The following is a 27,516-nucleotide window of genomic DNA, read 5'->3' as shown; positions in this document are numbered from 1 at the left end:
CAAAGCTGCCTGCAGCCATGCAGCAACTTGCTCCTTCAGCTATTCAGAAACAGCTGTTCTAAAAGCAAACAATTTCATCTATCTGTTGTGACCTGGGAGGCATCCCAGGACTGATTTGGTCACATCGAGGTTTTCCTACAAGCCACGTGCGTTGGGGTCACTGACTCCTCGACATCTCAGATCCAAACGGGGGTCTCCAGAAATGGGTACGTAGGCACAGCATGAATTGTGTCTGATGCCGTTTTGATAAATTAATTCTTTAGCTTATAACAACAACAAATACTTTGTCACCCAGAATTTAAAAATTATTTCAGATACAAAGGTTCTGGTAAACATCCAGAACGTCTATTGAGATTACGGTCTGTAGAGGAGGGAGTCACTGTGAGGCTGTACATTTGGAGGGAAATATTTTGAATAGAGGGTAGGAGAGATTTGGGACCAGTGATGATGAGTTCTGTTTAGGAGCAGTTCAATTTGAGGAAGCTGGTGACAATCCAATGTTTTATATCGGAGAGGCCTCCTTCTCAGCCTTCAGAGAGTACAGACGCTTTTTTCTCAGCTCCCTTATCGGCTTCCCCAAGGCTCTTGTCCCGTCTGCCTACAGAGCACTTCTCTGTATTTCTCCTGAAACCACTACTCTTTTGGAAATATGGACCTAATTAACTGGTCATTCAACACGATTGACAAATTTTTTTCTACGATGAGAACGGAGAAGGGGGCTCCCACCTGTCCCGAGGGGACATTCGCAGCGGGATATGCACTCGATTCTTGGGAGGTCTGGCGGTTCGTGTGCCTCTCTCAGTTGTCCATCGAGGACGTGGAAGATTTGTGGATATTCGGCCTGATGATCACTGAATTTCTTCTGATTGGAGTGGGAGGATATCTGATTTTCTGGAAATTTGGGAAGACGGGAGCAATTGGAGTGTGACCCGTGCCCATGGAATGTGCCGCTCGTGCGGTGACCTCACAGACTGGGACGTTACTCGAGGTGAACCGTAAGCTGGATAATGTCCTCGCGGCGTTGCCTGTATTAGTACGCAAGATGGATATCATCTCGGAAAGGGTCACCAGACGATGTGGAGATGTTTAGAACACATAAAATTGGCTTCACGGTGGACATGAATGACCACTTAATAGACTCCAAGGAAGAGGGGAAAATTATCTCTGCCTGCCCCAAACAAAGCCATGTTTAATCCTTATCTGGCGCCAAGACAGCCTCTCAAGGCTGCTCAACACACCCCCACGAAAGGAGGAATGCCGACAGATGCTGTGTCCCGACCTTCACCCTCTTCCTTCAGATTGAGACGTCTGTGGGAAACTCAATGTGCTCTCTGTTCCTTATCTCTCCCTCCCACCTGTTGGTCTGCAGCTGGTCGATGCGCCGCAGTGGCAGCTCCCATTGGAGGCTTCAGGATCCCGCCCATCCCCGCCTCTCCATCAGACTCTGATGTTGTATCTGTGTTGTTTGTGCTTCTATGTCAAGGAGTTGTTGTTTTTTTTTTTTGCATAATAGTTACTCCCCGCTGGGTCTAACTCTGCTATGCCTTTTTTTTTTACCTTACCCCCGCTTATCCTCATGTAACACCCTTTTCATCTATCTATTAAGGTAGCGCGACTCATGTTGCGAATGACCGCAGTCACCAATTCTTGTCATGTGTCTTACCCATGTATGTCTGATCTTTGAATTGTGTGTACTGAAACTCAGTTTCGTTTCTCTGTATGTCCTGCACATGTGGTAGAAATGACAATAAAATGACTTTGAATTTGAGATCGTGGAAAGAATGACTGGGGGTGGTAGATTTGCTGGAGATGTAGAGTTGTGTGTCATCAGCGTAGCAATGAAAATGAAGACCATGTTGGCATATGATGTGACAGAGGGGGAGCATGTAAAGGATGAAGAGGAGGGGCCCCAGCACAGAGCCCTGGGGAACACCATGGGTGACAGGGGCAATGTGTGAGGTGCAGTTGTTGACAGAGACATAGTGGTAGCGGTCGGAGAGGAAAGAAGTGAAGACTATTGTTATAATGATCGACAAGTTCAGAGGGTGGGGTGTGTGGGGAGAGGGAAACTGGGGATGAAGTCAGCTAAACAGATTATCTTGGCTGGAACTAAAGTCATGCAGAAGACAGACTTTCTGCACACTCACTCAGAATAAAGTTTGTTTTCCTTGAATCATAAATGTGATGGAATTTGGATGTTTTCAGTTCAGCTGTTTGCCCTCTAGTGGTTCTTTTGTGTATTTTATCCGTGAATGACATTTCCTCAAGATCTACCCAGAGGCAGTCACACTTGTATTAATCTGCTGCCATCCATGCCTTCACTAGTTATTAAATGGCATCATCTGTAAGTAGTTTTGCTGGTTATTTTTGAAACAACATGTGTGCATCATTATTTGTTTGGAAGATATATATTTGATGGTTCAAATCTAGTTTTGCACATAAGCTGAGCTACTTTGGGTTGACTTAGCTCAAATGCCATGTGGTTTTTGTGATGCTTTAATTTAACAAGCATCTAAATCAATATTATTGAATTAGATGTTTTAGTTTGTGATTCTGAATGTCATTTAGCAGATAAATGTCATGTTTTATAGATGTGTAGCTTTACTGCTGTAATATATGCATATATATCGATGCAATGTTGATTTTATTTCTGTTTTGTCAACAGTTTCACACTTTATCCTTATTAAATCATCCAACTCGACACAACAGCCTTTTTCTTGGATTTTGATGAGGAGAGTGTTAAGCTGTCTGTATAGCTGAGTCTACGCTCATGAGGACAACACTTAGTGAGGACAGAACAACAAATGACCTTTTTAAACTTGATAATTGCATAAGTCTCATATAATCATCTCTTGTTAAATCCCAAAGTGTTTGAATAATTTGTGCACTAATCAATGATGTGTTAAAATGAATATTTACCCTGCAATGACTAATTTCAGATCTTAAACTACACCAGATCAGTATTTGTTGATCAGTATACTCATACATCGTAAGAGGAAGGTTTTAACATTGACTTCACAAAAATGTGTGAATAGCATTTGCACTTCACACTGATGGGCTCGACACACGGGAGGCGACAAACGACCGCGATAAGCGAAATTTGTCGCTGTCGCTTTTATTACCTGACACACGGGAGGTGATCCGCGGCAGCGGCAAAGCCGTCTACGCGTTCTGTTCCATGGCGAAATCGAAACTTCCGTTGTTTTGCTTGGCTGTGTCAGGTTGGAGGGAATTAAGGTTATTTAAGAGGTTCAGAGTTAATAAAGCGGTAGATATGATGTTTCACAAGGTGCTGCTAGAGTTATGTGAAATCTTACTTCTGATTTTACTATAAAACATAATAATAATCAACTTCTCCTCCATGTTTGCTCGGAGGTGTGCGGAGCATCCTGTCCGCTCATTGGTCAGTGAATGAAACCTCCGTTGATTGGTCCTCGTCCGAGCGACAGCGATGAAAAGTTGAAAATATTTCAACTTTCTGGGATCGCGTCGCTGGGTCGCCTGTGGACGACACGTGCACAACAGCAAAATTTCACACGCACGTTTTTTACGTTTCGCCTGGTAGGAGGGAGACCCGCGATTATGGCTTTGTCGCGCATGTCTCATTGAAAATGAATGGAGGAGAGGCGATGTTGCCTCCCGTGTGTCGAGCCCATAAGAGTTAACCGCTGAATATCTGAGTGACTTTCTGAGGTCTTTGTTAACACCTTCTTAAACGTGTCAAATTCTGATTTATCTACGTTTATGAACAATAAAGTTAGTAGAAGCTAGAAAACTTCCTGTTCTAGCCAGCCTTCGCTGTTCACTTGATAGGGCCAGTCGGGTGAACAAGCTGTTGAGACCATCCTTCTTTTGACCTCAAGGTCAACGCCTCTCTGCAACGCTTGCGAGTGATTTAAGACACAAAGGCTCTTTTAAGAGCCGCCGAACAGTCTTAGACACAAAATATACTCTCCAACTTCCTGCCGTCACCTGAAGATAACCCAGAATAGACGGGTCGTACTCTGAGCTGTCTACGAGCTCTAAAACCAGAGGTTCACGCCATTGGCAGTGCCCATCTCAACCTCCTGACCCCCTGGATCACGTGGGGATCTTCACACAAGGGTGCGTGGATCGACACAAATTGCGTCGGATGGTTTTATAAACATATCTTTAGCTTATCAAACTATACAACCAAACTGACTTTACAACCCAGACACCGCAAGCTCTCGCAGATACTTAAGGTTTTACTAAAACATCTAGCTTACATTCCATCATGTGATTCATCATCTGTTATCTGCATAACTATCATTTCATTCAGGGGCGGCGTTAGGCCCGGCTACTTGGGCTGAAGCCCCGAATGTTTTATGAAAAGCCCCGGATCTAAATCGTGGAAGTAACATGCAGTACCAAAGTCCAACAGAGAGGGAGCAGCTGGCAGTAGTTTGTATACAGCCTGCCTGAGCCTCCACCACTGAAGAAGAAGCCCTTCAGCAGCCGGCTTCTTCTGCACTCTCTGCCTGAAACGCATGAGTGAAGATGGACATAAGGATGTTTTTTAGACCAAAAGTACGGCGACAGAACCCCAGCTTTGATGAGACTGGTGTTGACTCAGGTTTGTGAGTCTTATTTGAAAATATTTGTTGTGCTGCTGGTTTGCCTAAAGTTAGCTTACTATCAGGTAAAGTGGTTGGAGCAAGAAAGGGAATATTTACTATCATCTCACACTAAACACTAACAGGAACAATACTCTGCCCTGCAAATGCTTAATATGTAGCTTCAGATTAAAAATTATGTGGTACAAGACACATATATATGATGTTGACTAGTGCGTGTCACGTGTGTGTGCGCGCATGTGTGTGTGTGTGTGTGTGTTAAGCCCTGGATCTTCTTCAGTCCTAAATCCGCCCCTGCTTTCATTCATACTTTGTCATGTACAATCACTTAGTTTAGGAAATAAAATCATTTTTATAATTATATTCTTGACTCTGTCTGGATTACCGTATTTTCCGGACAATAAGCCGCTACTTTTTTCCCACGCTTTGAACCGTGCAGCTTATAATGAGGTGCGGCTTTACTGAAGATGTTCCTTCACCTGCCACCAGGCGGCGCTGTAGCAGAAAGTGAAACAGGTGGAAGTCAAAAGTGGAAATCGAAGAAAGTGCTCATTTTAATTTAGCACATGCAAGCAGCCGGCACGATCCACACCCCTCATCATGGTAACTACACGTATGAGTTCATATGATGCAGCATTTACGTTGAAGACCATCGATCTGGCAGTAAAGGAGGGAAACAGCGCTGCCGCACGTAAGCTTGGCATGAATGAATCCATGGTTCGGCGCTGGAGACGGCAGCGGGAAGAACTCATTCAAGCCAGCTTCACCCGGGGATGACGACGGCAACACGGACAGCGACACTGACATCGCCACAGAAAAGGTATGTGACGAAGCTCTTCTGAGGCTGTTCAACTCCGACACTGAAGAAGAGGACTTTAATGGCTTTAGTGCGCAAGAGGAAGATGAGAGCGAATGACTTCTTCTGGTAGTCAAGTGTGTTTTATTTACTAACCAGGCATGTTTTGTGTGCAGGTTTTATTTTCTAATCATCCAGGGCTTATTAATGCTGAGTCAGCGCTGTTCTTTTCTTCTAAACATGCAAATGACCGGTAATAACGGGTCAGTGCTGTTTTTATTTTATAACCATCCAGAAATATGAATGCTATCAGTGCTGTTTTCTTTTCTAAACATGCAGGCACGTTCACCCATGTTTAAAATTTGTTTTGTTGAATTTAAACAACAACGAAAAACCTCCGTGTAGCGTCTTTCTGTCTAATTATCTTATGATATGGCCGTACATGCGCTGTGTGCCGGAGACCTGCATGTGGCTGCTGCGCCGCGGCTTATATTCGAGTGCGGCGTGTGTGTGTAGTAAACCTTTTTTTTTTGCTGGTGCAGCTTATATTGAGGTGCGCTCTATAGTCCGGAAATTACGGTAAAATGAATCGTGTGTTCCCTGAATAAGTCAAAGAAACAAGTCTTCTGATTTAACATTCAAAGACCAGTCGGATAGATAATTCATATTTATATGGAATTATCACATCATTTAATATATGTAGCCAATCCTTGTTGAGAGACACACACACACACACACACACACACACACACACACACACACACACACACACACACACACACACACACACACACAGTCTGATTTGACATTCACAAAATTCATCAGACTGTCTGTGCATGCGTGCGTGCGTGCGTGTGTGTGTGTGTGTGTGTGTGTGTGTGTGTGTGTGTGTGAACACGAGAAAGGACTGACTGTCATCACTCATAACATCCAGTCACCTCTGCTGATGCTGAAGTCTTTGATGGGGTTCGAGGCTCCGCGCCAGGGCTGCGTCTCAGAAAAGGTTGAAGTCTCTATTTGGTCTGAGGAGACTGCTCTGTAGGTGTGGACCAGCTCCTCGTCAGATCCCACCAGTGGCACCTCCTCCTCCTCCTCTTCCTCCTCCTGTTTCATCTCCATCATTACGGCTCCATCTTCTGAGCGGACTAGTGGTGCGTCCCAAAATGCAACCAGGATGACAAACTGAGCCAACACCCACAGCAGGCACATAAAGATCTGAGAGCAAGGACGATTAAAAAAAGGTTCAGATGTCTTCAAATATTTTCAGTCCTGAAGCAAGCAATCTCATTTCCACTTCATCAAAATCTAAAAGAAACGGAGCGAGATGTTCAGCGTCAAATGATGTGGAAAATGGAAGCAGGCGTGGAAGAAGATTGCTGCGTTACGTGTGAGCTGCATCCCTGCTACAGGTGTTGCATTAAGGCATCGTGGGAGAAAAACAGACCGATACAGGTGGTTACACCCTGTCTGCTGCTGGAGATCTTTCCTTTGTTGCTCTTTTTGTTCACAGAAGAACGGAGAAGAAAAAAAGGTGTGAGTTCAGAAGATGCGGAGTGTCTATTTCTGCAGCTTGTTTCTGTATTCATGGGCCTTTCAGAAAACCTCACATTGCTGATTGTCTAGATGCAGTTACCCCAGGAGACGTATACTTGTTCACAGCGAAGGGCCCCAGTTTGAAATCACACAGCCGCAGGAACAAGTTGAATGCTGGCCCTGGAGAGACGAGAGGTGCTTTAAAGATGAGATATATGGAGGATTTGCAAAGACAGCAGCCTTACACCTCAGTGGTTTTACTGAACGCTTTCTCCTTCTCGCAGATCAAGCTGCACACCCTAGAAAACAGCTCCCCAAGTCTGATGTTTCAGAGATGACAACGGCAGGGCATGGAGAAGTGAGAGGGAACTGACCAATGAGAAGGCCGGCTTGTCGACAGGCCATCATGGCTGCAAAGATACCAGCGCGCTCCTCAGACCGAGTGCTCCGGGTTAGGAAACTAAAGATGGAGGAGCCGACTCCTGCACCGATTCCTAAGAGGAGAACATCATCCTTGTGTCACATCTCTAACACATTCACATTCAGTGCATTTCCAGTCTAATTCTTTAGCATAGAGCTGCAGGGTGGCACCGCTGGTTAGCACCGGCGCCTCACAGGAAGACTCATGCTAGAGCACCAGCACTCTGCTGCACCCGTTCACAGTAAACTCATCCGACTGATTGTGTTGTTCAAAGTTTTTCTTAGCTACTGCACATGCAGATACTGTGTGTTAATTTCACTCAGAGCTGATGTGGGCTGTGACCAAGCCCCCACAATGCGTCTCTAAAAATGGTCCCATCCCGGAAGTAAGAGAAATTGCAGTTCCACCCTCATCCACTAGGGGCTGGTGTCAGAAGCGAGCAAATCCTCATTGACTCCCATGTTAAAAATACCAATTTCACAGCAGAAATAAACATGTTTACAGCCTGGTACCAGAACATGTTTTTGGTTTAAATGATCTAGGTTACACTCATGACAACTCTGAGGGGGGTGAATTTTTTTCTCACTCTTCTGTTTAAGTGTATTAAAAGCCTAAAATTCTGTATAATTAATGAGCATCAGACCCACGTGACCACAGAGCTAGCTCCGTGGAAAGGCCTCAGTACAGCCTCGGCCCCTCCTGGAAGCTGTTACGGGATTTTGAGTCTCTGTGCTTGTGAATTCTGTTTTGGATATTTTTTGTGCAATTGTTGGACAAAATGACTTGCAGTGGTATTAATTGCACTAATAGAGCGTCCAAGGAGTCTCCACTTCATTTTTTTCGGTAAGTTAAACTATATATTCGTATTTTATGTCACTGCCACCTTTAAACTAGCTGAGTTTACCGAAGTAGCTAGCTAACTATCAGTTTAACATGTAGCATGTCCTGTTTAACCATGAAATTTAAATGTAAAATACGGTAAAATAATTAATAGGGCATATTTAGATGGGTAATAGGGTAAAACCCAGTGCTTTTAAGATAAAAATGGGTTGAAATATGACGGAGCGCTAAGAGGGAGACTTCTGTGTCCATTCTTCCATCCGGTAATCCCCAGCGGTCAGGCCGGGCAGCCTGACCGATGCGGCGCCTACTTGCTGCGCCTAGCTGCTGCGCGGTCTGACCACTCGTGGAGTTTTTCATGTCTGACTTTATCCGCATCTAATGCTGTATTACGGCGTGAGCGCAACAGCGACAACTTAATATCGATGTGTGAGCAGCCTGAGTGGGAGGGTGTTTTCATCTGAACCCTTAAAACCTCCAGCAGGCTACGCTGCACTATTGACGTGTTAGCGCGCGGCGCTAACAACTTAGCAACGTGACTTGTCTCTGAGAAAGCGTAAAAACATGGATGCTTCTTCTGAAGAGGGAAAATAACACTTCTTCTTAAGCAGAGCAGGATGTCGCCTCGGCTCATTCACGGCCGAGCCGGACTGAGCTCGATAACATTGACCAAGCACAGCCACTGGGTCTTTGGAGCTGCCACCAGGCCTGCTGAAGGAACACCAGCATGTATGTACAGTCTATGGCTGTGACATGCAAATGCTAAAAGTTGATTGCTTTTGTTTTTCTTTTTTCTTTTTTTCTTTGATTTTCTTTTTTCTTTTTTCTTCTTTTTTTTCCTTTTTTTCCACTTTTTTCTTTTTTTCTTCCTTCTTCTAAAAGACTATTGCTGACACTGACGTAATTCCAGTTATGCTGTCTCTCCTAAAAGCTGGACAATCATTTTATTATGCCAGTATCCATGCAGGACAGATATGATGTTCCATAAAAAATGTCATCTGACAGTTCAAGACACACTTAATGGTGGTTTAGGACGACTGTTTGAGCCATCATAAAGCTACCAACATTAGTTATCACATTATTATTTATATGTTGAATCATTTAAAACATAAACTCATGGATCAGGCCTGGACAAAATGATGGTACCCCTAACTTATTATTTTGTTGCACAACCTTTTGAGGCAATCCCATAATCAAACCATTCCTGTAACTGTTAATGAGACTTCTGCAACTCTCAACAGGTATTTTGGCCCACTCTTCATGAGCAAACTGCTCCAGTTGTCTTAGGCGCCTTTTCCAGGCAGCGTGTTTCAGCTCCTCCCAAAGATGCTCAATTGGATTGAGGTCAGGGCTCATAGAAAGCCACTTCAGAATACTCTAATGTTTTCCTCTTGGCCATTCTTGGGTGTTTCATGCTGTGTGTTTTGGGTCATTGTCCAGTTGCAGTGGTTGCAAGTTCTTATTTGAGGCCCTGGTACCCCTCTAGTTTTTTGTGTTCCTATTTCCTGATGTTGCATCACTTGGTATTGCCACATCGACCACAATGGCTGTTCTCTGTTGTTTGTCCACCACCACAACGTCCGGCTGGTTCACCATCACCGTTTTGTCGGTCTGGATCTGGAAGTCCCACAGGAGCTTAGCTCTCTCATTCTCAGCCACCTTAGGATGAGGCTTCCAGTTCATACTCTGCACAGATGTTCCTGTACACGATGCCAGCCACTTGGTTGTGGTGTTCCCCGCCAGCATCTTACACCCTGCAGTCATCAGACATGGAAACGGTGAGGACCCCTTGGGGAAAGTAGCAGCACACACACACACACACACTCCCCAGCAAGTGAACCTGCTGCAAATGGAAGTGCCAGGAATTTTGGACATTAACAAGGGGGAGCAGACTTGGTCCCTGAAAGCCACAATGGTGGCATGTTTTCTACGCGTCCCTGCTCAGACACACCTGATTCTAAATCAAGTTCAGATACTTGTTTTACCTCAGTAGCAAAGCCTTTGGTTACCTTCTGCTAACAAGTTTCTGCTCTTCTGAGAAGAGTTAAAGAGCAAGTCACCCCCTACCAGAGTCTAACTCCACTCCCACTTCATGTTTGAAAAATGCAACAAATGCTGTTGCCTGGCAGACTGAGAGGGCGGAGCCGCTAACACACACACACACACACACACACAGGCTCACGACAGCATTGTGACATCATAATGTACCAGTTTACATCATAGCATACCTCTTAGCCGATAGCGGTGGCAATTTAAATTAAAATACAGTGCAGAGTTTTTACCAGACAACGGCACAACACTGCCAGTTTTAGGCTGAATATTCAAAGGTTAACTAAGATGCACTTGTAACGTGAGGAAATATGGGTTTTCTGTCACAAAGGTGGTGTTGGACTCAGCTGGGTCAAAGCTGGGTCGTTGAGAACTTTCACCCACAGATTAAGACCTGAACGCCAGCGAGTCTGGGAGGAAACCATAACATCTGCCACCTGCAGCTTCGTGCCAGAAGATGTTGTTCCCATAAAAGTAGTCATAACATAACAAGTCTTAAAACGTTGTTTCTTGATTTTAATGTTAAAGTAACCATTATCATTTTGCTCATTATAAATGTGTTTAATCAAATGAATGATTCTTATGCTTTTGGGTAATTATAATGGCTTAATGAATCCATAATTAGATAGTGTTGAGGATGTTTGTTGCTGACCTTCACACACAAACACTCACACACACCCACACACAGATTCTCACAGTAAACTCCAAAACACATTTGCTGACGCACACGTTTGCTTTGAGAGGAGAAAGGTTTTTGGTAAGTTTCAGTCTTATGATTTCAGCTCGTGCTTGACAACGAAAGAGAGAGGACCTGAAAACCAAAGGGGGGGCAGAGCCTGTTGGCTCGTTTCTTACCCCCCTTCTCTCACGCTGTTCCTGCCAAGCCAGGCAGAATAGCTGAATCGCAACTTCTAACGCAGACTCAATACAGAGTCTTTTGATTTCTGAGTGAATTAACTTAAGAAAGCGCATCGACAAAACGCTTTACCATCAACGTGTACCGAGGGCAACTCTGGACCGGTTCCGTTCGACACCTACGTCTCCCCTGTCAGCCGCCGGTGTCATCTGGATGAACCACAACATCCTCCACGGCCCGGATCCGAAAGAGGGTCCACAAGACTTCGGTGAGACAGAACACGGTTTTTAGCGTTTGATGCAGTTCTCTGATAAGACCTAAGTTTATCCAAACCATCACTTCACTCAGACACCTGTTTCTTCCTGAAGCAAAATCAGATACACACACGCATCCATAACCACATCATATCACTCTCAATCTTCATTCACCGACAGAAGGTCTATTTGAGCAAGAACAGCATATCAACTGTTAAAGATTGTCCCACAAGTTGCCAATGTCGATTGTTATTTCCTGTTTGTCAATTTCAAAATCATTAGTTTAATTTGAAGAATTAAAACTTTTAATTGTCAAACTGGTTTCCTCATTGAACTGAAACACAGACACTCAGATATTATCGTCAGTTTATCGATGAAAACAATCTTCTTAACAATATAACTGAGTAAAGACAGTTTTTCCTTACAATATGGCTGAGCCAACCAGTTTCTCTTTACAACATGGCTGAGCTAACCAAATTTTCTTTACACACTGAAGTGCCAAATTATTGACTACACATGTCTGCAGCCCAATTAGACACTCGTTTATTTTGTTTATCAGCAAAAAAAAGTTTATTTGGGGGTGACTTGCTCTTTAAAGACGGAGACATGTTTAGCCACATGTCTCCGTCTTGTCCTCAGCTCTGAGGACGGAGACAGAGACATCAGGTGATGGGGGGTTGGTCTGGGGGTCTCCCACAGAAACGTTTTAGTGAGCTGATGTGATTTCCCACATTCTAGTGCTTTTTAACAGGTCATTTAATTAAACGATTGTTTTTAAATTAAAAACTTAATTTATTTAGTTTTTAAAGCTCAATTTTTATCAATGAAATAAGATAAATAAATTACATGTTTGGCCTGGTTTGTTATTTTGTTTGAGCCCAGAGGTCTCATTTCAGCATGATCCAGGCTCTGCAGCTGTAAACACTAAAACCATAATAATAATAATAATACCAGCAGGAGGCGGTGGGCTGGTTTAAGGACAGCTACCTCCCCTTCACTAACCCGCTAACTAACCCTTCCTCTACCTGTCCTCTGGGGACATTTGGACTTTTGTTATCTCCTTATAGCCATTATGTCTCTGAAGAGAAGAAACAAGCAAACAAGAAGAAAACATCTAAATCACTGGTAGAATTAAGTTTCCTCCCAGTTTTCAAGTTGAATTTATCAAATTCAAGTCACCCTTGTTCACGAAACAGAATAAAGTTTAGCTAGAACTTCTCCTGGCTGACACAGCAAATCTAACATTATAATGTTATATATTTTTCTTTGACTGTTCCGAGCATAGGCGTCGAACCATTGTGTCGGAAGGGGGCGTACACGCCGGGAGAATCTCAACCACGGAGCGGCTTCTCTGCTGGACCCGCGAGATCACAAAATCCCTCGAGACTTCAAAGGTCACAGTTTGTTTATGGAATCTGCCATTAACCCAAAAAGAAGGAGATCACGTTTGATGTTGCTGTTCAATGACATTTATGAGGTCGCTCATCTCCACGGCCAGGATTAAAGCTGTGAAAAACATACAAGTGTACTGGTGGGAGTAAATAAGCCATTAGGTCACGTAATCTACATAGATATGAAATTGCATTGCTGCTGTAACCTACAGAATATAAAGGTACTGTGACTTTAATTGTTCCGACTCATTTCACGTAGCGTTAAAAGACATGACACATTACTTTCACTGATCCAATCAGAATCTTACAGATCTGACGTGCTTCTGATGGTGTTTAGTAATTTTTCATTCGACCATAAACCAAAACATCCGAGGTATAAAACTATGCCACGTCATCTCCAACGCCAGTTCAAAGCGTTCCAGAGAAAGTGACGGAGTGGCCGATCCTGATCTAAACTCTAACCGAAAGCTGAAAAATTCCAGTCGCTACACCAACCAGCGGCAGCAGCTCCTTTCAGAATAAAAGCTCCATCCATCGACCCAGGCTTGGGTCTCACCAGACGCCAATAAACGTGTCGTGTGCCGGAAGTAACTCAAGGTGGGTTTGATCGGAACCGCGGCACCGGCTCGGTTCCAGAGAGGGTTCACTGGACCTCGATATTCCTGATCTACAGAGGACTTCCACCGAAGGCAAGGTAGACCAGCGTGATGGTGTCTCATGCGTTTCTGAAGCTAACCAAAGCTTAATGCAAAACAACACCTTCAGTTCCCATCAGAACTAGTCGCTTCTTCGGATTTGCTGGTTCTGATTACATCACACGTCATCCATTCACCACCTCATCCATTTTTGTTACACCATACATTTAGTTTTGAAGTCAGTCTAGTTTAATTTATTAGTAATAAAATTCTTAACTTTTAAACTTGACTCTCTTGTGTTGTCTCTAAGTGAATACGTAACGGTTATCTAATCCCTGCAATAAAAAGATCCAATCTTCTGGTTTAAATAACCCTGTGTCCATTAGATGGGATTCATACTCAATATGGATCTTTAATGTCTATGGTCATTAATTAAACTGTAAGTCTCCATTCATTACACTGCAATAGTCTTTTATTTTGAAAAATACCAAAGGTTTTACACTGAAACTGTGTGTGATGTCTTGCCCTATGTTCACTGCAGAAATTGCCGTGTCTCGCAGCGAATTATGGAAAAATTGAACCCGATCCTAACTTTAGAAGAACGGCTAGCCGCTTCTGGGGCGCGCCTGAAAGTTTCGGCATTGCGGCTGCCTTCAATCACCCCCATACAGGTGCTGGTCATAATAGAATATCATGACAACGTTGATTTATGTTAGTAATTCCATTCAAAAAGTGAAACTTATATTCATTCATCACACACAGACCGATATATTTCAAATGTTTATTTAATTTAATGTTGTTTAACTGACAACTAATGAAAATCCCAAATTCTGCATCTCAGAATGTTAGAATATTAATTAAGACCAATGCAGAAACAGGAATTTTTAGAAAAGTTTGAACACGAACAGCACTCAGAACGTAGTTGGGACTCCTTGGCCTGCATCACTGCAGCGTGGCATGCACGTGTGTTGTGAGAGCCCATGTTGCTCGGATACTGGCCTTCAGCTCGTATGAATTGTTGGGTCTGGCGTTTTGCATCTTCCTCTTAACAATACCTCATTCCTCAATTTGGAACATTTTCAAAATATTCTGAGATACTGAATTTGGGATTTTCCTTAGTTGTCAGTTAAATTTATCAACATTGAAATAAATAAACATTTGAAAAATATCAGTCTGTATATGAAGATTTAATCTGATATGCAAGTTTCGCTTCTTGAATAGCGTTACTGAAATATATCAACTTTGTCATAATATTCTAATTTTGTGACCAGCACCTGTAGACTATACTGAATTCTATTTGAAGCAGTGATATTCCGTTAACTTTCTGTACCGCTGATGCTTCCAGTGTGAAGTAGGGGTGACCCCCCCACCAACCCCAAGTGAAGTGTTTTTCTTTGGTAAGATAGAAACCCCACAGCAACACCATTATAAAAAGCAAACTGGTAAGAAAGAAATCTCATATAAACCTCTGGAGAACACAACATAACTTAATTTCAGGAAAAGATTGTTCAACTTTAAATAAACTCAGACTAAGAAGTTTTAGCTCAGGTCAACATTAGGATTCTATTCAAGTTTATTTATAAAGCGCCAAATCACGACAAGAATCATCTCAAGGCACTTCACACAATAAACATTCCAATTCAGGTCAGTTCATTAAGCCAATCAGTAAAAGTTTCCTGTATAAGGAACCCAGCAAATTGCATCAAGTCACTGACTAGTGTCAGAGTCTTTACAGCAATCCTCATACTAAGCAAGCATGCAGCGACAGTGGAGAAGAAAACTCCCTTTTAACAGGAAGAAACCTCCAGAGAGTCCTGGCTCAGTATAAGCAGCCATCCTCCACGACTCACTGGGATGGAGAAGACAGAGCAGACACACACACACACACACACAAACAAACATATTTACCAATTGGTGTTTCTATGGTGACATTGTGATTTCTTAGTAAATATTCTATTTCGTAAGAGATACGCTTTATTATATTTATCCTAGTGAATCTATGTGACGACCATCGTCCCTTCGGTCCTCACCGTCGTGTTTTTATCTGCGCCCTGGCCTCATCACTACTGAGCACTCAGCACCAGGGACAGTTCCAGAGCGGCTCACCCTCGATCTATAAAAATTCAGGACCCTGGAGAGAGGCACACCAGCAGAAAGAGCAGCTGATCCAAATCAGCCATCATGCAGACTTTAAAAGCAGAGGACGGCTTTCATTCAGGGAGATCCAGAGTTAGACTGCAATTCTCAGACTCAGTCTCATTCAGCAGACAGGTACCGGATAGCCAAACGGGGTGCAGCAGTGGCAGTTGCCGAGGCAAAATCTCGGGCGTGGGAGGAGTTTGGTGAGGCCATGGAGAAAGACTATCGATCGGCTGCAAAGAGGTTCTGGCAAACTGTCCGACGCCTCAGGAGAGGAAGGCAGCAACTCGCTCACACTGTTTACAGTGGGGATGGGGAGCTGCTGACGTCAACTGGGGCTATAGTCGGACGGTGAAAGGAATACTTTGAGGAGCTCCTCAATCCCACCTACGCGCATTCCGAGGAGGAACCAGAGCCGGGAGACCTGGGGATGGACTGTCCAATCTCGGGGGCAGAAGTTGCTGAGGTAGTCAAACAACTACACAGTGGTGGAGCCCTGGGGGCAGATGAGGTTCGTCCTGGGTATCTCAAGGCTATGGATGTTGTAGGGCTGTCATGGTTGACACGTCTCTGCAACATTGCGTGGTCATCGGGGGCAGTTCTTGTGGAGTGGCAGACCGGGGTGGTGGTCCCCATTTTTAAGAAGGGTGACCTGAGGGTGTGTTCTAACTATAGGGGGATCACACTCCTCAGCCTCCCTGGAAAGGTCTACTCCAAGGTACTGGAGAGGAGGGTCCGATCGATAGTTGAATCTCAGATTGAGGAGGAGCAATGTGGTTTTCGTCCTGGCCGTGGAACTGTGGACCAGCTCTATACCCTTGCAAGGGTGATGGAGAGGGCATGGGAGTTTGCCCAACCAATCCACATGTGTTTTGTGGATTTGGAGAAGGCTTATGAGCGTGTCCCCAGGGGCACCCTGTGGGGGACGCTCCAGGAGTATGGGGTGGGTGGCTTTCTGTTAAGGGCCATCCAGTCCCTTTACCAGAGGAGCGTGAGTTTGGTCCGCATAGCCGGTAGTAAGTCGGACCTGTTCCCGGTGAGGGTTGGACTCCGCCAGGGCTGCCCTTTGTCACCGGTTCTGTTCATAACCTTTATGGACAGAATTTCTAGGCGGAGCCATGGTGTGGAGTGTGTCGAGTTTGGTGGCAGGAGAATCTCGTCTCTGCTTTTTGCAGATGATGTGGTCCTCCTAGCTTCATCCAGCTCTGACCTTCAGCTCTTGCTGGGTAGGTTCGTGGACGAGTGTGAAGCGGCTGGGATGACGATCAGCACCTCCAAATCTGAGACCATGGTTCTCGACCGGAAAAGGGTGGCTTGCCAACTCCGGGTCGGGGAAGAGGTCCTACCTCAAGTGGAGGAGTTTAAGTATCTCGGGGTCTTGTTCACGAGTGAGGGTAGGAGGGATCGGGAGATCGACAGGCGGATTGGTTCAGCATCTGCAGTGATGTGGACGCTGAGCCGATCTGTCGTGGTGAAGAGGGAGCTGAGCCAGAAAGCCAGGCTCTCGATTTACCGGTCGATCTACGTCCCAATCCTCACCTATGGTCATGAGCTTTGGGTAATGACCGAAAGAACGAGATCGCAGATACAAGCGGCCGAAATGAGTTTCCTCCGTAGGGTGGCCGGGCTCAGCCTTAGAGATAGGGTGAGGAGCTCGGGCATTCAGGAGGGACTCGGAGTAGAACCGCTGCTCCTCCGGATCGAAAGGAGTCAGTTGAGGTGCTTTGGGCATCTGGTCAGGATGCCTCCTGGACGCCTCCCCGGGGAGGTGTTTCGGGCATGTCCTGCCGGCAGGAGGCCCCCGGGTCGACCCAGGACACGTTGGAGAGGTTACATCTCCAATCTGGTCCGGGAACGCCTTGGGGTCCTGCCGGAGGAGCTGGTGGAGAAGGCCGGGGAGAGGACGGTCTGGAGCTCCCTAGTTGGGATACTGCCCCCGCGACCTGGACCCGGATAAGCGGAGGAAGACGACGATGACAGTCTTGATGTAATAAATGCATGAACTAGTTTGTCAGCATCACTCCTGGAAAGGATGCTTCTAATCTTAGCAATATTCCAAAGGTGGAAGAAGGAAATCCTACAAACCTGTTTAATGTGGGATTTGAATGACATGTCCTGGTCGAAGATAACACCAAGATTCCTTACTTTGTTCTTGGAGACTAATTTAATGTTATTCAGGTCAGGTGACTGATTAAGCAATTTCCATTTCTGGATTTCTGGTCCAAAGATGAGAACTTCCGTCTTGTCTTGATTTAAAAGCAGAAAGTTTAGCATCATCCAATTTTTGATGTCTTCAAGACAAGCTTGTAATCTACTTAACCAATTAGGTTCATTAGGGTTAATGGATAAATATAACTGAGTATCATCAGCATAACAGTGAAAGTTTATCCCATGCTGTCTAATGATTTTACCAATTGAAAGCACATATATAGTAAAAATAATTGGTCCAAGCACTGAACCCTGTGGTACTCCACAAGTAACCCTGGAGTATGAAGACGATTTGTCACGTACATTTACAAAATGATATCCATCAGACAGGTAGGATTTAAACCAGCCTAGCGCTGTTCCTTTGATCCCTACATGTTCACGTCTTTTTAAAAGAACATTGTGATCAACTGTGTCAAAGGCAGCACTGAGATCTAACAAGACTAGAACAGACACAAGATTCTTATCTGAGGCCATGAGAATATCATTTGTAACTCTCACTAATGCAGTTTCAGTGCTGTGATACTCTCTAAAACCAGACTGAAATTCCTCAAACAGAGCATTAGTGTTTCGACACTCACATACGTATCTGACTGGCCACTATTTTCTCCAGGACTTTGGATAAAAATGGAAGGTTAGATATTGGTCTATAACTCATTGGGTCATCTGGAACCAGGGAAGGTTTCTTAAGTAGAGGTTTGATTACAGCAACCTTAATATCCATTTACTAAGGACAGATTGATTATTTCTAGAATGGGGGCAGTAACCAAAGGAAATGCATCTTTAAATAATTTGGTTGGAACTGGAATTAAAATGCAAGTTGAAAGTTTAGATGAGGTTCTATAGTTACAACATCCACTGAATGAGCAGAAGCGCTCATTGAAAATTCTCACCTGATGTGAACAGAGGAGGAGCGCACAGCGCACAAATTTCATGAGCGATCCATTTCGCGGAGCTTAGCAGCTGGTGTGTTACGGGCGTAAGGGAATGGTGGTGATAGCTCAGAGCTATGATTCTGTGTAAGTTTGGCAACTGTACTGAAAAGAAATTGAGAATTATTCTTATTCTCCTCCATTAGCGATGAAAAATTTGCGGTTCCAGCTTGTCGAAGCTTATTTTTATAAAGCACAAGACTATTTTTCCAGGATAATTAGGACTCGATGTGTAGAGGGCCATGTTCTCTCCAATTTTCTAGAGTTCTGTTTTAGAATACGCAGTTCAGAATTATTTTATAAAGGGGCAACAAGAAGGAAGAGACAGAAGTGGAACAGAATGGTTCAGATGATGATTATTAGATTTATTTGTGTTTTATTTAGTGGAGGACAGTGTGAAACCAGTGTGCTTGATTATTGTGTTCAACGTTCTGAAATGTTGAGATTTATAGACCAGTGGATTACCAGCTAAATGCTAATGAAGATGATTAAATAAACAATAAACTTACAAGTGTATTCGGTGTGTGTGCGCTCGTGTGTGTTTTACCTGCTACAAGCCGACTGCATAGCAGCAGCCACTTTGAATATCCAATAAAGTATAAGAAGTTACCTGAAAACAAAGAAATCAGAAAAGATCATTTGAAAGGAAAACAAACAATTTATGTGAAATTTCACTTTCTCTCCATCGTACTAGCTTCAGGCCTTGTCCACCCGTAGACGTTTTTTTTAAACAGAATTTCCGCCCTCAAAAAATAGCGTCCACACCACTTTGTTTTTAGAAAAAAAAACATTCAAACATAACCTCATAAGTGCATTGTTAAGCACATTCACGGGTATGCCAGACCTGTAAGCGGCAGTAGTTCCCCCAAATACTATCCATTTAAACTTCCTTCTTGGAGGGGGTTCCGGTATGGAGTAGACGTGTTATGTGAGAACTCCTCTCCGACCTCGTCTTTTAAACTGCGCAAACTACATTTAGTCTTCTTGGCCATCGCTCAGAGGGAGGTACAACACCCCTACAGAGATGTCAAAGGGGGGGAAAAAAGAAGCAAGACAATTATCCTGGAGAAAAGGAAGCTGACGACTGGCCCTCGCTAGCCGATGCACATGAAGCTAGCGCTAGCACAGCTAGCCCCACGCGTGAGTCTGCCGCTTCTGTCACCATGGAGGGCATTCTGGCTGCCATAAAGACACTTGATAACAAAGTAAACATGAGGTTCACAGAGCTCAACAGTACTATCACGGACTTTAAGGCGACCCTAATCGAAATAGATGAACGGGTAACGACCGCGGAGGCTACCATTGAGGAATACGATGGGCACCTGGAGCAGCTAGAGAAGCAAGCGGAAGAGCTAGCATCCCAATATAAAGTGCAAGAATGTAAGCTAGAGGACCTCGAGGCCAGCTCACGTCGGCAGAACATTCGAATCATTGGGATTAAAGAGAAAACGGAAAACGGACGACCCACAGAATTCGTGTCCAAACTACTTCCAACGCTTCTCAGAGGTGATAACTTCCACCTTCCTACTTCCAGTAGGGGAAACAACTTCCCTACTGGACTTGAACAAACATCAGAAGAAGGCAATCCTATTTGGAATTGTGGTCGCCAAAAAACTGATTCTAAGAGCATGGAAGACGGACACTATACCCACACACGAAATGTGGCTAAGGGAAATGGCAAATGTGCTTCACCTCGAAAAAGTTGACTCTATAACGAAAATAGAGTGGATGTGTTTCATGACACGTGGGACCCGATTCTACTGCTGCTTCGGAGCTGAAACTCTGTCCTCCTCTCGCCTTCAGTTGGTACTCCGCCGTGGGTTTGTTCTACTGCCTCTTCCAGCATAAGAGATTCAGAGTTACCCCAAAATTCCACTACCTCCGCTCCGCCCCCGCCTTCCGCAGCCGCTCGCTTCCGAACTCAATTTTTACTGGTACCCGCTCTACAACGGCTCCGCTCCGGTGCGGAGACCTGAGGTGCGCAAACAGGCATGCGCGGGATTTTCGAGATCTTGCGATACAGTCCGAGCAATAAACGCGGAAGTTAGATCCAAACACCTGTTGTAGCATCGGCATGAACTGTTTAACCTGCCCATCATTTGTGTTGAGAGATCAGCAGTGTTTGGATCAACCAAGTCTGACTACTTTGATAGTAGAAACTGTATTTATGGCTTACTTTTGTGCATTTAAAGTTCAGCCGCCATTGATAGTTGTTAAAAGTTGTTAAACCTGTGCATATGAAACAAAAAACGCTTTTTGTTTATCGATTTATTGTGAAATAACGGAAGTTGTGCTTGCTCTCTTTCCTGTTGGGCAGTTGTGATTTCTGTCCATTGACTGCGGAGGTACTCCGGCGTCCGGCAAAAATAGAATCGATCCTATTTTGGCAAAAATAGAATCGATCCTATTTTTGCCGGATGGCGGAACGGCAGGCGGCGCACGGCGGGGGGCGCACTGCGCCGCACGGCCGCAGTAGTGGAACAGCTCTGATTGACTACGACGGCACCGATTTTGCTGCGGAGTTCGTGCCAGAGCGGAGGTAGTGGAATTTTGGGGTAAGAAACCCAAGCGATGGAGATGTCCATGACATGAGAAGTCTGAAAATGTGAAGAGCTGACTAATTGTTCTTGTTCGGTCATGTATTCTATTATGTTTAACCCTTTTATTTATTTTTCCTTCAGTCATGTTTGAATGTTTAACTTGTAAGTCGATAAAAGCAATAAATATATTTATTAACACTTCCTTCTTAAGATGAAACATGGCACCTAGCTCATTTGTGTGGACCGATAAGGAAAGATTTGATTTTGATGAGTTGCAACTAATGACAAGTTCCCCTTTGCTACGAGAAATAAATAAAACATTTCATTTATGAAAATATTTTCAGAGCCCTAGAAAGGCCAGCGGCACCAGGACCTAAAGCTGGTCCAGCTGCAGGAACGGGGCTCCTCCCCGAGGAAATCCTCCAACCATCCAACAGGTTGGTGAAAAACAATGTGTAACCCACGTTATAAATGGAAATTATTCATAAATAAATAAATGCATCAACTAGTAAATCACATAATTTGATCAGCTATTTGCTAAAACTGTTAAAAACTTAAATAAATACATAAACAATTTACTTAATTATAATTATTTACAATTTCATTTTGACAAACCAGATGATGTGACCTCTTGTCACTAAAAAATCTCCAAATATTCTATTTCGCATAGCTCCGCCTTTTAAGCCATCACCTATTGGATTAATCTCATTCCCATATCCAATCGAAGAGCTTCTTCATGTACGGACCGCCCCCTAGGGGCACAGAGAGCTTAGCTCGTCTCCTTTTATTCTCTTCAAGATCCTTGTCACTTGTTGAGCTAAAATGTCGACACACTCCTGTGTCCAGCTTAGCTTAACTAGTGCTGAGGCCTACTTTTCCGGCACTGTGCCACACCGGTTGGATGACTTGACGACACTGTCCAGTTTCGCTGCTTCAATCCAGTTCTTAGTCGGCTCCCACCAGCATTGGTTTACTGGACTAACGTTAGAAGGAACCTGATCTAGCTTTGCTGCTCGTGCTAAAGCTATTTGGTTGATGTGCTAAACACGGGTTGTGTGACACTCAGATGTTACGTCTCTTCACAGCAGCCGTTGGTTCCCTACAGAGATTGTTCTCGGGGACCGCCTTTGTTGTTTCAGCGCCTTCCACACAGGCTGCATGATGCTATCACAATCACCCATTCCTCCTCTGGTTGGATGCTCCAGACGGATTGAAGACACATTCCACTCTGGCGACTTCTTCCTCTGTGGCATTGCGGACTGGAATGTCTGTAGCAGACACATGCAGGGCTGCTTCTTGGTCCTCACCATCTCCACCTCGGAGGTGTGTCCTCCAGCCTCGTCGCTACAGTGGTGCTGGCTCACTGCTCGGCACGATCACAGCGGTCGCTGAATTTTCTGATCAGAAATTATGCAGTTTTGTTAACATGTTCTCACAATGTATCTAGGGATGAGTACCCTTGACATTTGAATCGATCCGGTACTAATTCCCGGTACCTAGGAATCGATACCGGTACTTAACGGTACCAATTTTCGATACTTTTGAGTGTTTATTATTTTAATTATCTTTTATAATTAAATATAAATTTTTCTCAATTTATAACCATATTTGATAAATATCACGATAAATAACATACAACTGTTTGTATTTTAACATCGTCCTTGTAGTTTTATAAGCTGATAATTAAACTGAAGCAAACATCTTTACTGTGAACTAAATTTACTGTGTATCTTCATTCCTTTTGCCGTCCTTTTTCATTTGATTTTTCCTACTGGGAAGTTAGAATTTCCGAGGAGAAAGCGAACGCACTGTTAGCTGATAACAATGGTGGCAATGGAAGCTAGCATATCAAGCTAACGTTATCAACAGTTTATTTAGCTGCTGGAGCAGATTAAAACGATGATGCCTCACACTTAGATCGTTGTCGCTGGTTTCATCTTCACCCAATCACCCGTCGCATTTAGTAAAGTGAAGCCAAACTTTAGAGCGCGTTTGTGTTCTTCTAGTCGGAAATTCAGAGTTCTGAGGAGAAAGCGAACGCACCACTAGCGGAACTGAAGCTAACAAATCAAGCTAACATTATCTTAAACATTTTATTTACCTACCGGAGCAGATTAAGATGAGGATGCCTCACTTAGATCGTTGTCGCTGGTTTCATCATCACCCAGTTACCCATCACATTTAGTGAAGTGGACCCAAGCTTTAGCGTGCGTTCTTTCTACCATGCTGCTCTGTTTACAACTGGCTCACAGCGACCGACATAACGCTCTTGCACATGCGCAGCTGTCTTGGCAAGTTCTCGTTATGAAGGACGGGTACCGAAACGAGGCACCGTTTCAAATGACGTGAATCGGTGCTCGGTCGGTACTATGGAATTCAGTCGGTACCTTAAAAAGTACCCAATTCGGCACCCATCCCTATGTGTCACATTGTGTCCTTCTTGATTGTGACAGCTTCCCCCCTCCAGCATGTTGCTAGGCAACATTGAGGTTGATTCTCATCAGCTATACGCTGTTTAAATGCTGTCATCATGTCCTCCAGCTGTTCTCTCATGTTTTCGTCAGCCGACAGCTGTAGAAGTTTGTTGGGCTGGAGTCCACTCCAGTGTGGCGTTGACCATATCTGGATCCGCCTTTAATCCAAAAAGTGATGGCTTAAAGGGCGGAGCTATACAAAATAGAACGTTATGTATTGTAACCCCAGATTCTATGAGTATAGCGTAGCCCTTTAAGCATCCTGGCCCCAATGGTTCCGGGGGCTCTATGAGAAGTATGGAGACGAGCTATGCTCTTTGTGGCCTTTTATAGGGCCAGGCCCCAACTAGGAGGCGGGCATACACGAAAAAGCACTTAACTGATTGGATAAGGGAATGGCATTAATCCAATAGGCAATGGCTTAAAGGGCTATGGAATTTGGGGTTACAAAAGTAACCCGAGGAAGCCCCTCCCCCTAACGGCCGAGGCTTTGACAGATTTAGAGCTAGAGCAACGCAGCAGAGCGATCCTTGAATTCAATGAAACGGATCTTATTGAACCTTAAACGATATGAAGTAACTTTTAGGCTGGCCAATTTGGAGGAGTACACTCCGGAGTTTATTAGCTTTGGGAGGAAGTTTTGGTGAGTTGCTTATGTGAAAGAATACTCATTTTACATAACGTTGCTACCAAACTAACACATGCTCAACTTCTGTACAGCGTTTGTTGCCACTGTAACAACGAGGCAATTAAGCTCTGCACCAGACCGTAAACTACAGGTGCACGACAGAAAACAGTAAAAATAAATACTAAAATGGTAACTGGCCTGTATGTGATATAGCGCCTTCTAGAGTCCTGGAACCCCCCAAGGCGCTTTACAACACAACCAGTCATTCACCCATTCACACACTGGTGGTGATGAGCTACGATGTTGCTACAGCTGCCCTGGGGCGCACTGACAGAGGCGAGGCTGCCGAGCACAGGCGCCACAGTCCCTCCGACCACCACCAGCAGGCAACGTGGGTTAAGTGTCTTGCCCAAAGACACAACGACAGCTACAGACTGAGCGGGGCTCGAACTTGCAACCTTCTGATTACGGGGCGAGCACTTAACTCCTATGCCACCGTCGCCCACTACTACTACTACTACTACTACACAGTTTTATTGTGATGATCGCTGTGTACATGCTTTTAACTTTTGTGATTTATTCATGGCTAAATCAGGTAAATGAGGAATTTTTGTGTTGCTGCAAATGGTTAACAGTCGTTAACGCTTAACAGTTACTAGCTTCTGTTCACTGCTACTTAGGGCTAATGTGTTCAATAGTAAATATTATTTTATGCTAAATGTAAAACTTTTTATGTTGTTGGCCTGCTCATCCTGGAAACCACCGAGGCCTCATTTCTGGCTTCTGGATCTGTTGTGGGTCTAAACTGAGCATGGACGTAGTTTTGGGGGGGTCTGGGGGGACTTTTTCCAAAGTCAATATTTGTCCATCCATAAACATTATTACGCTATATTAAATAGACATTGGTTGAGCACTAGGACCAAGCGGAAAACAACTGTTTGTGTTGAAGCCTGCTTCCTATTAGAACCATCTATCAGCTCATTTATTGGCTCAGCTGATACTTGCCAACGTGTGATTGGCTGTTCCTGCTGTCACTCCGCGTTGTAAACAGGACGTGCTCACTTGTTTTTCTAGTTTGCCAGCTGCCGGGGGGTATTCCAGAATGCGAGTTTAGAACATTGGGGATCTTCTGATAGATCCCTGCTTGACAATGCGCTCCCCTCCCCTCCCGGTTCTGAACAACTCTCAGGTGGATTCAATCCCCTATCGACAATCAAAGCTCATGCACGTCCATAGGCAGCCCGTTAATTGATGCTAGCCTGTCTGTGATCATCCATCCGTTTATACAACTCTTAAAGAGCAAGTCACCCCTGCCAGATTCTTACTCAACTCCCACTTCCTGTTTGAAAAATGCAACAAATGCTGTTGCCTAGCAGACCGAGAGGGCGGAGCCTCTAACAAATACACACACTCACGACATTGTGACATCATAATGTACCACCTAACATCATAGTGCACCTCTTAGCCAATAGCGATGGCAGATTTAAATTTAACTGTCGCTGACAGTTTTAGGCAGAATATTTATATTTTAACTAAGATGCACTAAAGTGCCGAATTATTGACTATATGTGTCTACAGCACGATCAGACACTCATTTATTTAGTTTATCAGCAAAAAAAATGGTGATTTGGAGTGACTTGCTCTTTAAGCTTAACCAGAGTCCAAATATTTCAGGAGTTCCGCTAGAATCTGGTTTAAATGAGGTCTATTGATCAGATATTCAAAAGAATAAGTGTAAAATAGTGACAATGAGTAGGAATGAAAATGACTAACAAGGTGAAAAACAAGGTGGATCAGGACCAGAACATCAACATGTTGGGTCCAGGAAACTCCCCAGACCTTAATCCTACTGAGAACTTGTGGTCCCTCCTCCACAGGAAGGAGGACAAACACAAACCCAACATGGATGACACAGGCCCTGTCCACACGTAGCCGGGGATCTGCCAAAACGTAGATATTTTTCTACGTTTTGGACCGTCATCCACACGAAAACGGAGTTTTTAAAAACTCCGGCCAAAGTGAAGATCTGCGTTTTCTCCGTTTTGGGTGTCTGCGTGTGGACAGACAAAACCGGAGTTTTAAGGTCCGCAACGTCACTTTCCGCGACAAAAAAATGCTGACATCACGTGTGCGACCTGTGTTTACACTAGCCGACAGCATGGATGCCCTCAGAGCTGCGCTTGCTTTATCAATTGTCCAAGCGCTTTCTGCTTGTTTGTTTTTGCAAGCGGAATTACTGCTCCTTGTGGAAGACCACAGACGAAGGACGAGGTTAAGAACGGGGGAAGTACTGCCGCCTACAGGTCTGGCATGTCCTTAACAACGTATTTATCCGGGTACGTGTGGACAGAGTTTTTTTTTAAATGAGGTGGTGTGGATGCAAGTTTTTGGAGGGGTGGATATTCGTTTTTAAAACCCGGCTACGTGTGGACTAGGCCTAAGAATGAACTCCATCAGTCAGGATCTGGACCTGCAGGTAAGGGTGGAACCACAGAGGTCTAGAAGGACCTATACTTTGGATCATCTTCATGTAAAAAACAAATAATAATACTTCCAGTAACCACAAAACCTCTGAGAAATGTCTAAACACATAGAAGCAGAAAACTGATAAATTCTCTAAACGTTTTGTCCGCTGTTTCAGTTTTTAAGCCCTAGGGTCCCCCAGGTGGGGGGGGCCCTGTGATGTTAGTTCCTTAACAGGGCCAAAAAACCCTCAACTACAGAAGAAATAGTTATAATTCCCATCAAATTAGTCAGCAAACCCAGCACTACAAGGCTATCTAAACTATTTTTACCATTTTTTCCATTTTTCGAGGAACAGGCTTCAAAATAGGCCTAGGGCTTAAAGGGTGAATTAAGGGGGGACATTTTTTAAAAAGATCCCTCTTTAGCTAGTTGTAGTTTTGGACAGCTCCAAGGCAAAACGATTTAAAGTTACCATGAAAATGTACACACCTCTATGCTTCTCTGTAGCATCCAGAGTGGAACAAATGAGTCAAATCCTCTCAAAAACTCACCAACAATCTCAAATATATTAGAGAAAAGGATTGTAGACTTTGTAGTCCTGCTTCGGTCTGACCACAATCCAAAAAGAGGACCTGTGAGGAGCCCACTCAGGCTGAAGGCGGCCAGACCCAGACCCAGGAAGTACGGTGGAGCCTCCAGAATCTGCAGATACCTCCATATGGTCGGTAGGATGACAGCTGAGAAGCACAGCAGGAGGTTAAA

At 44.2% G+C, this 27,516-nt stretch overlaps 1 protein-coding gene across 1 annotated transcript in view; it reads right to left on the bottom strand.

Moving 5' to 3' along the window:
* mfsd8l2 (major facilitator superfamily domain containing 8-like 2) overlaps positions 1 to 27,516 on the bottom strand; it is a 46,067-nt gene that overhangs the window by 17,460 nt on the left and 1,091 nt on the right. Inside the window, exons 2-6 of the mRNA XM_015957749.3 lie at positions 27,306 to 27,491; positions 19,194 to 19,256; positions 7,299 to 7,418; positions 7,025 to 7,104; positions 6,330 to 6,606 (exon numbers count right to left, since the gene is read on the bottom strand). Of these exons, the coding sequence (XP_015813235.1) occupies positions 6,330 to 6,606; positions 7,025 to 7,104; positions 7,299 to 7,418; positions 19,194 to 19,256; positions 27,306 to 27,491 (726 nt within the window). The remainder of the gene's footprint in view (positions 1 to 6,329; positions 6,607 to 7,024; positions 7,105 to 7,298; positions 7,419 to 19,193; positions 19,257 to 27,305; positions 27,492 to 27,516) is intronic.

This window comes from Nothobranchius furzeri, chromosome 11 (assembly GCF_043380555.1).
Source record: "Nothobranchius furzeri strain GRZ-AD chromosome 11, NfurGRZ-RIMD1, whole genome shotgun sequence".
In the NCBI taxonomy this organism is placed as follows: Eukaryota; Metazoa; Chordata; class Actinopteri; order Cyprinodontiformes; family Nothobranchiidae; genus Nothobranchius; species Nothobranchius furzeri.
The sequence above is the reverse complement of the archived record's forward strand: the minus strand, read 5'-3'. Positions and strand labels throughout refer to the sequence as shown.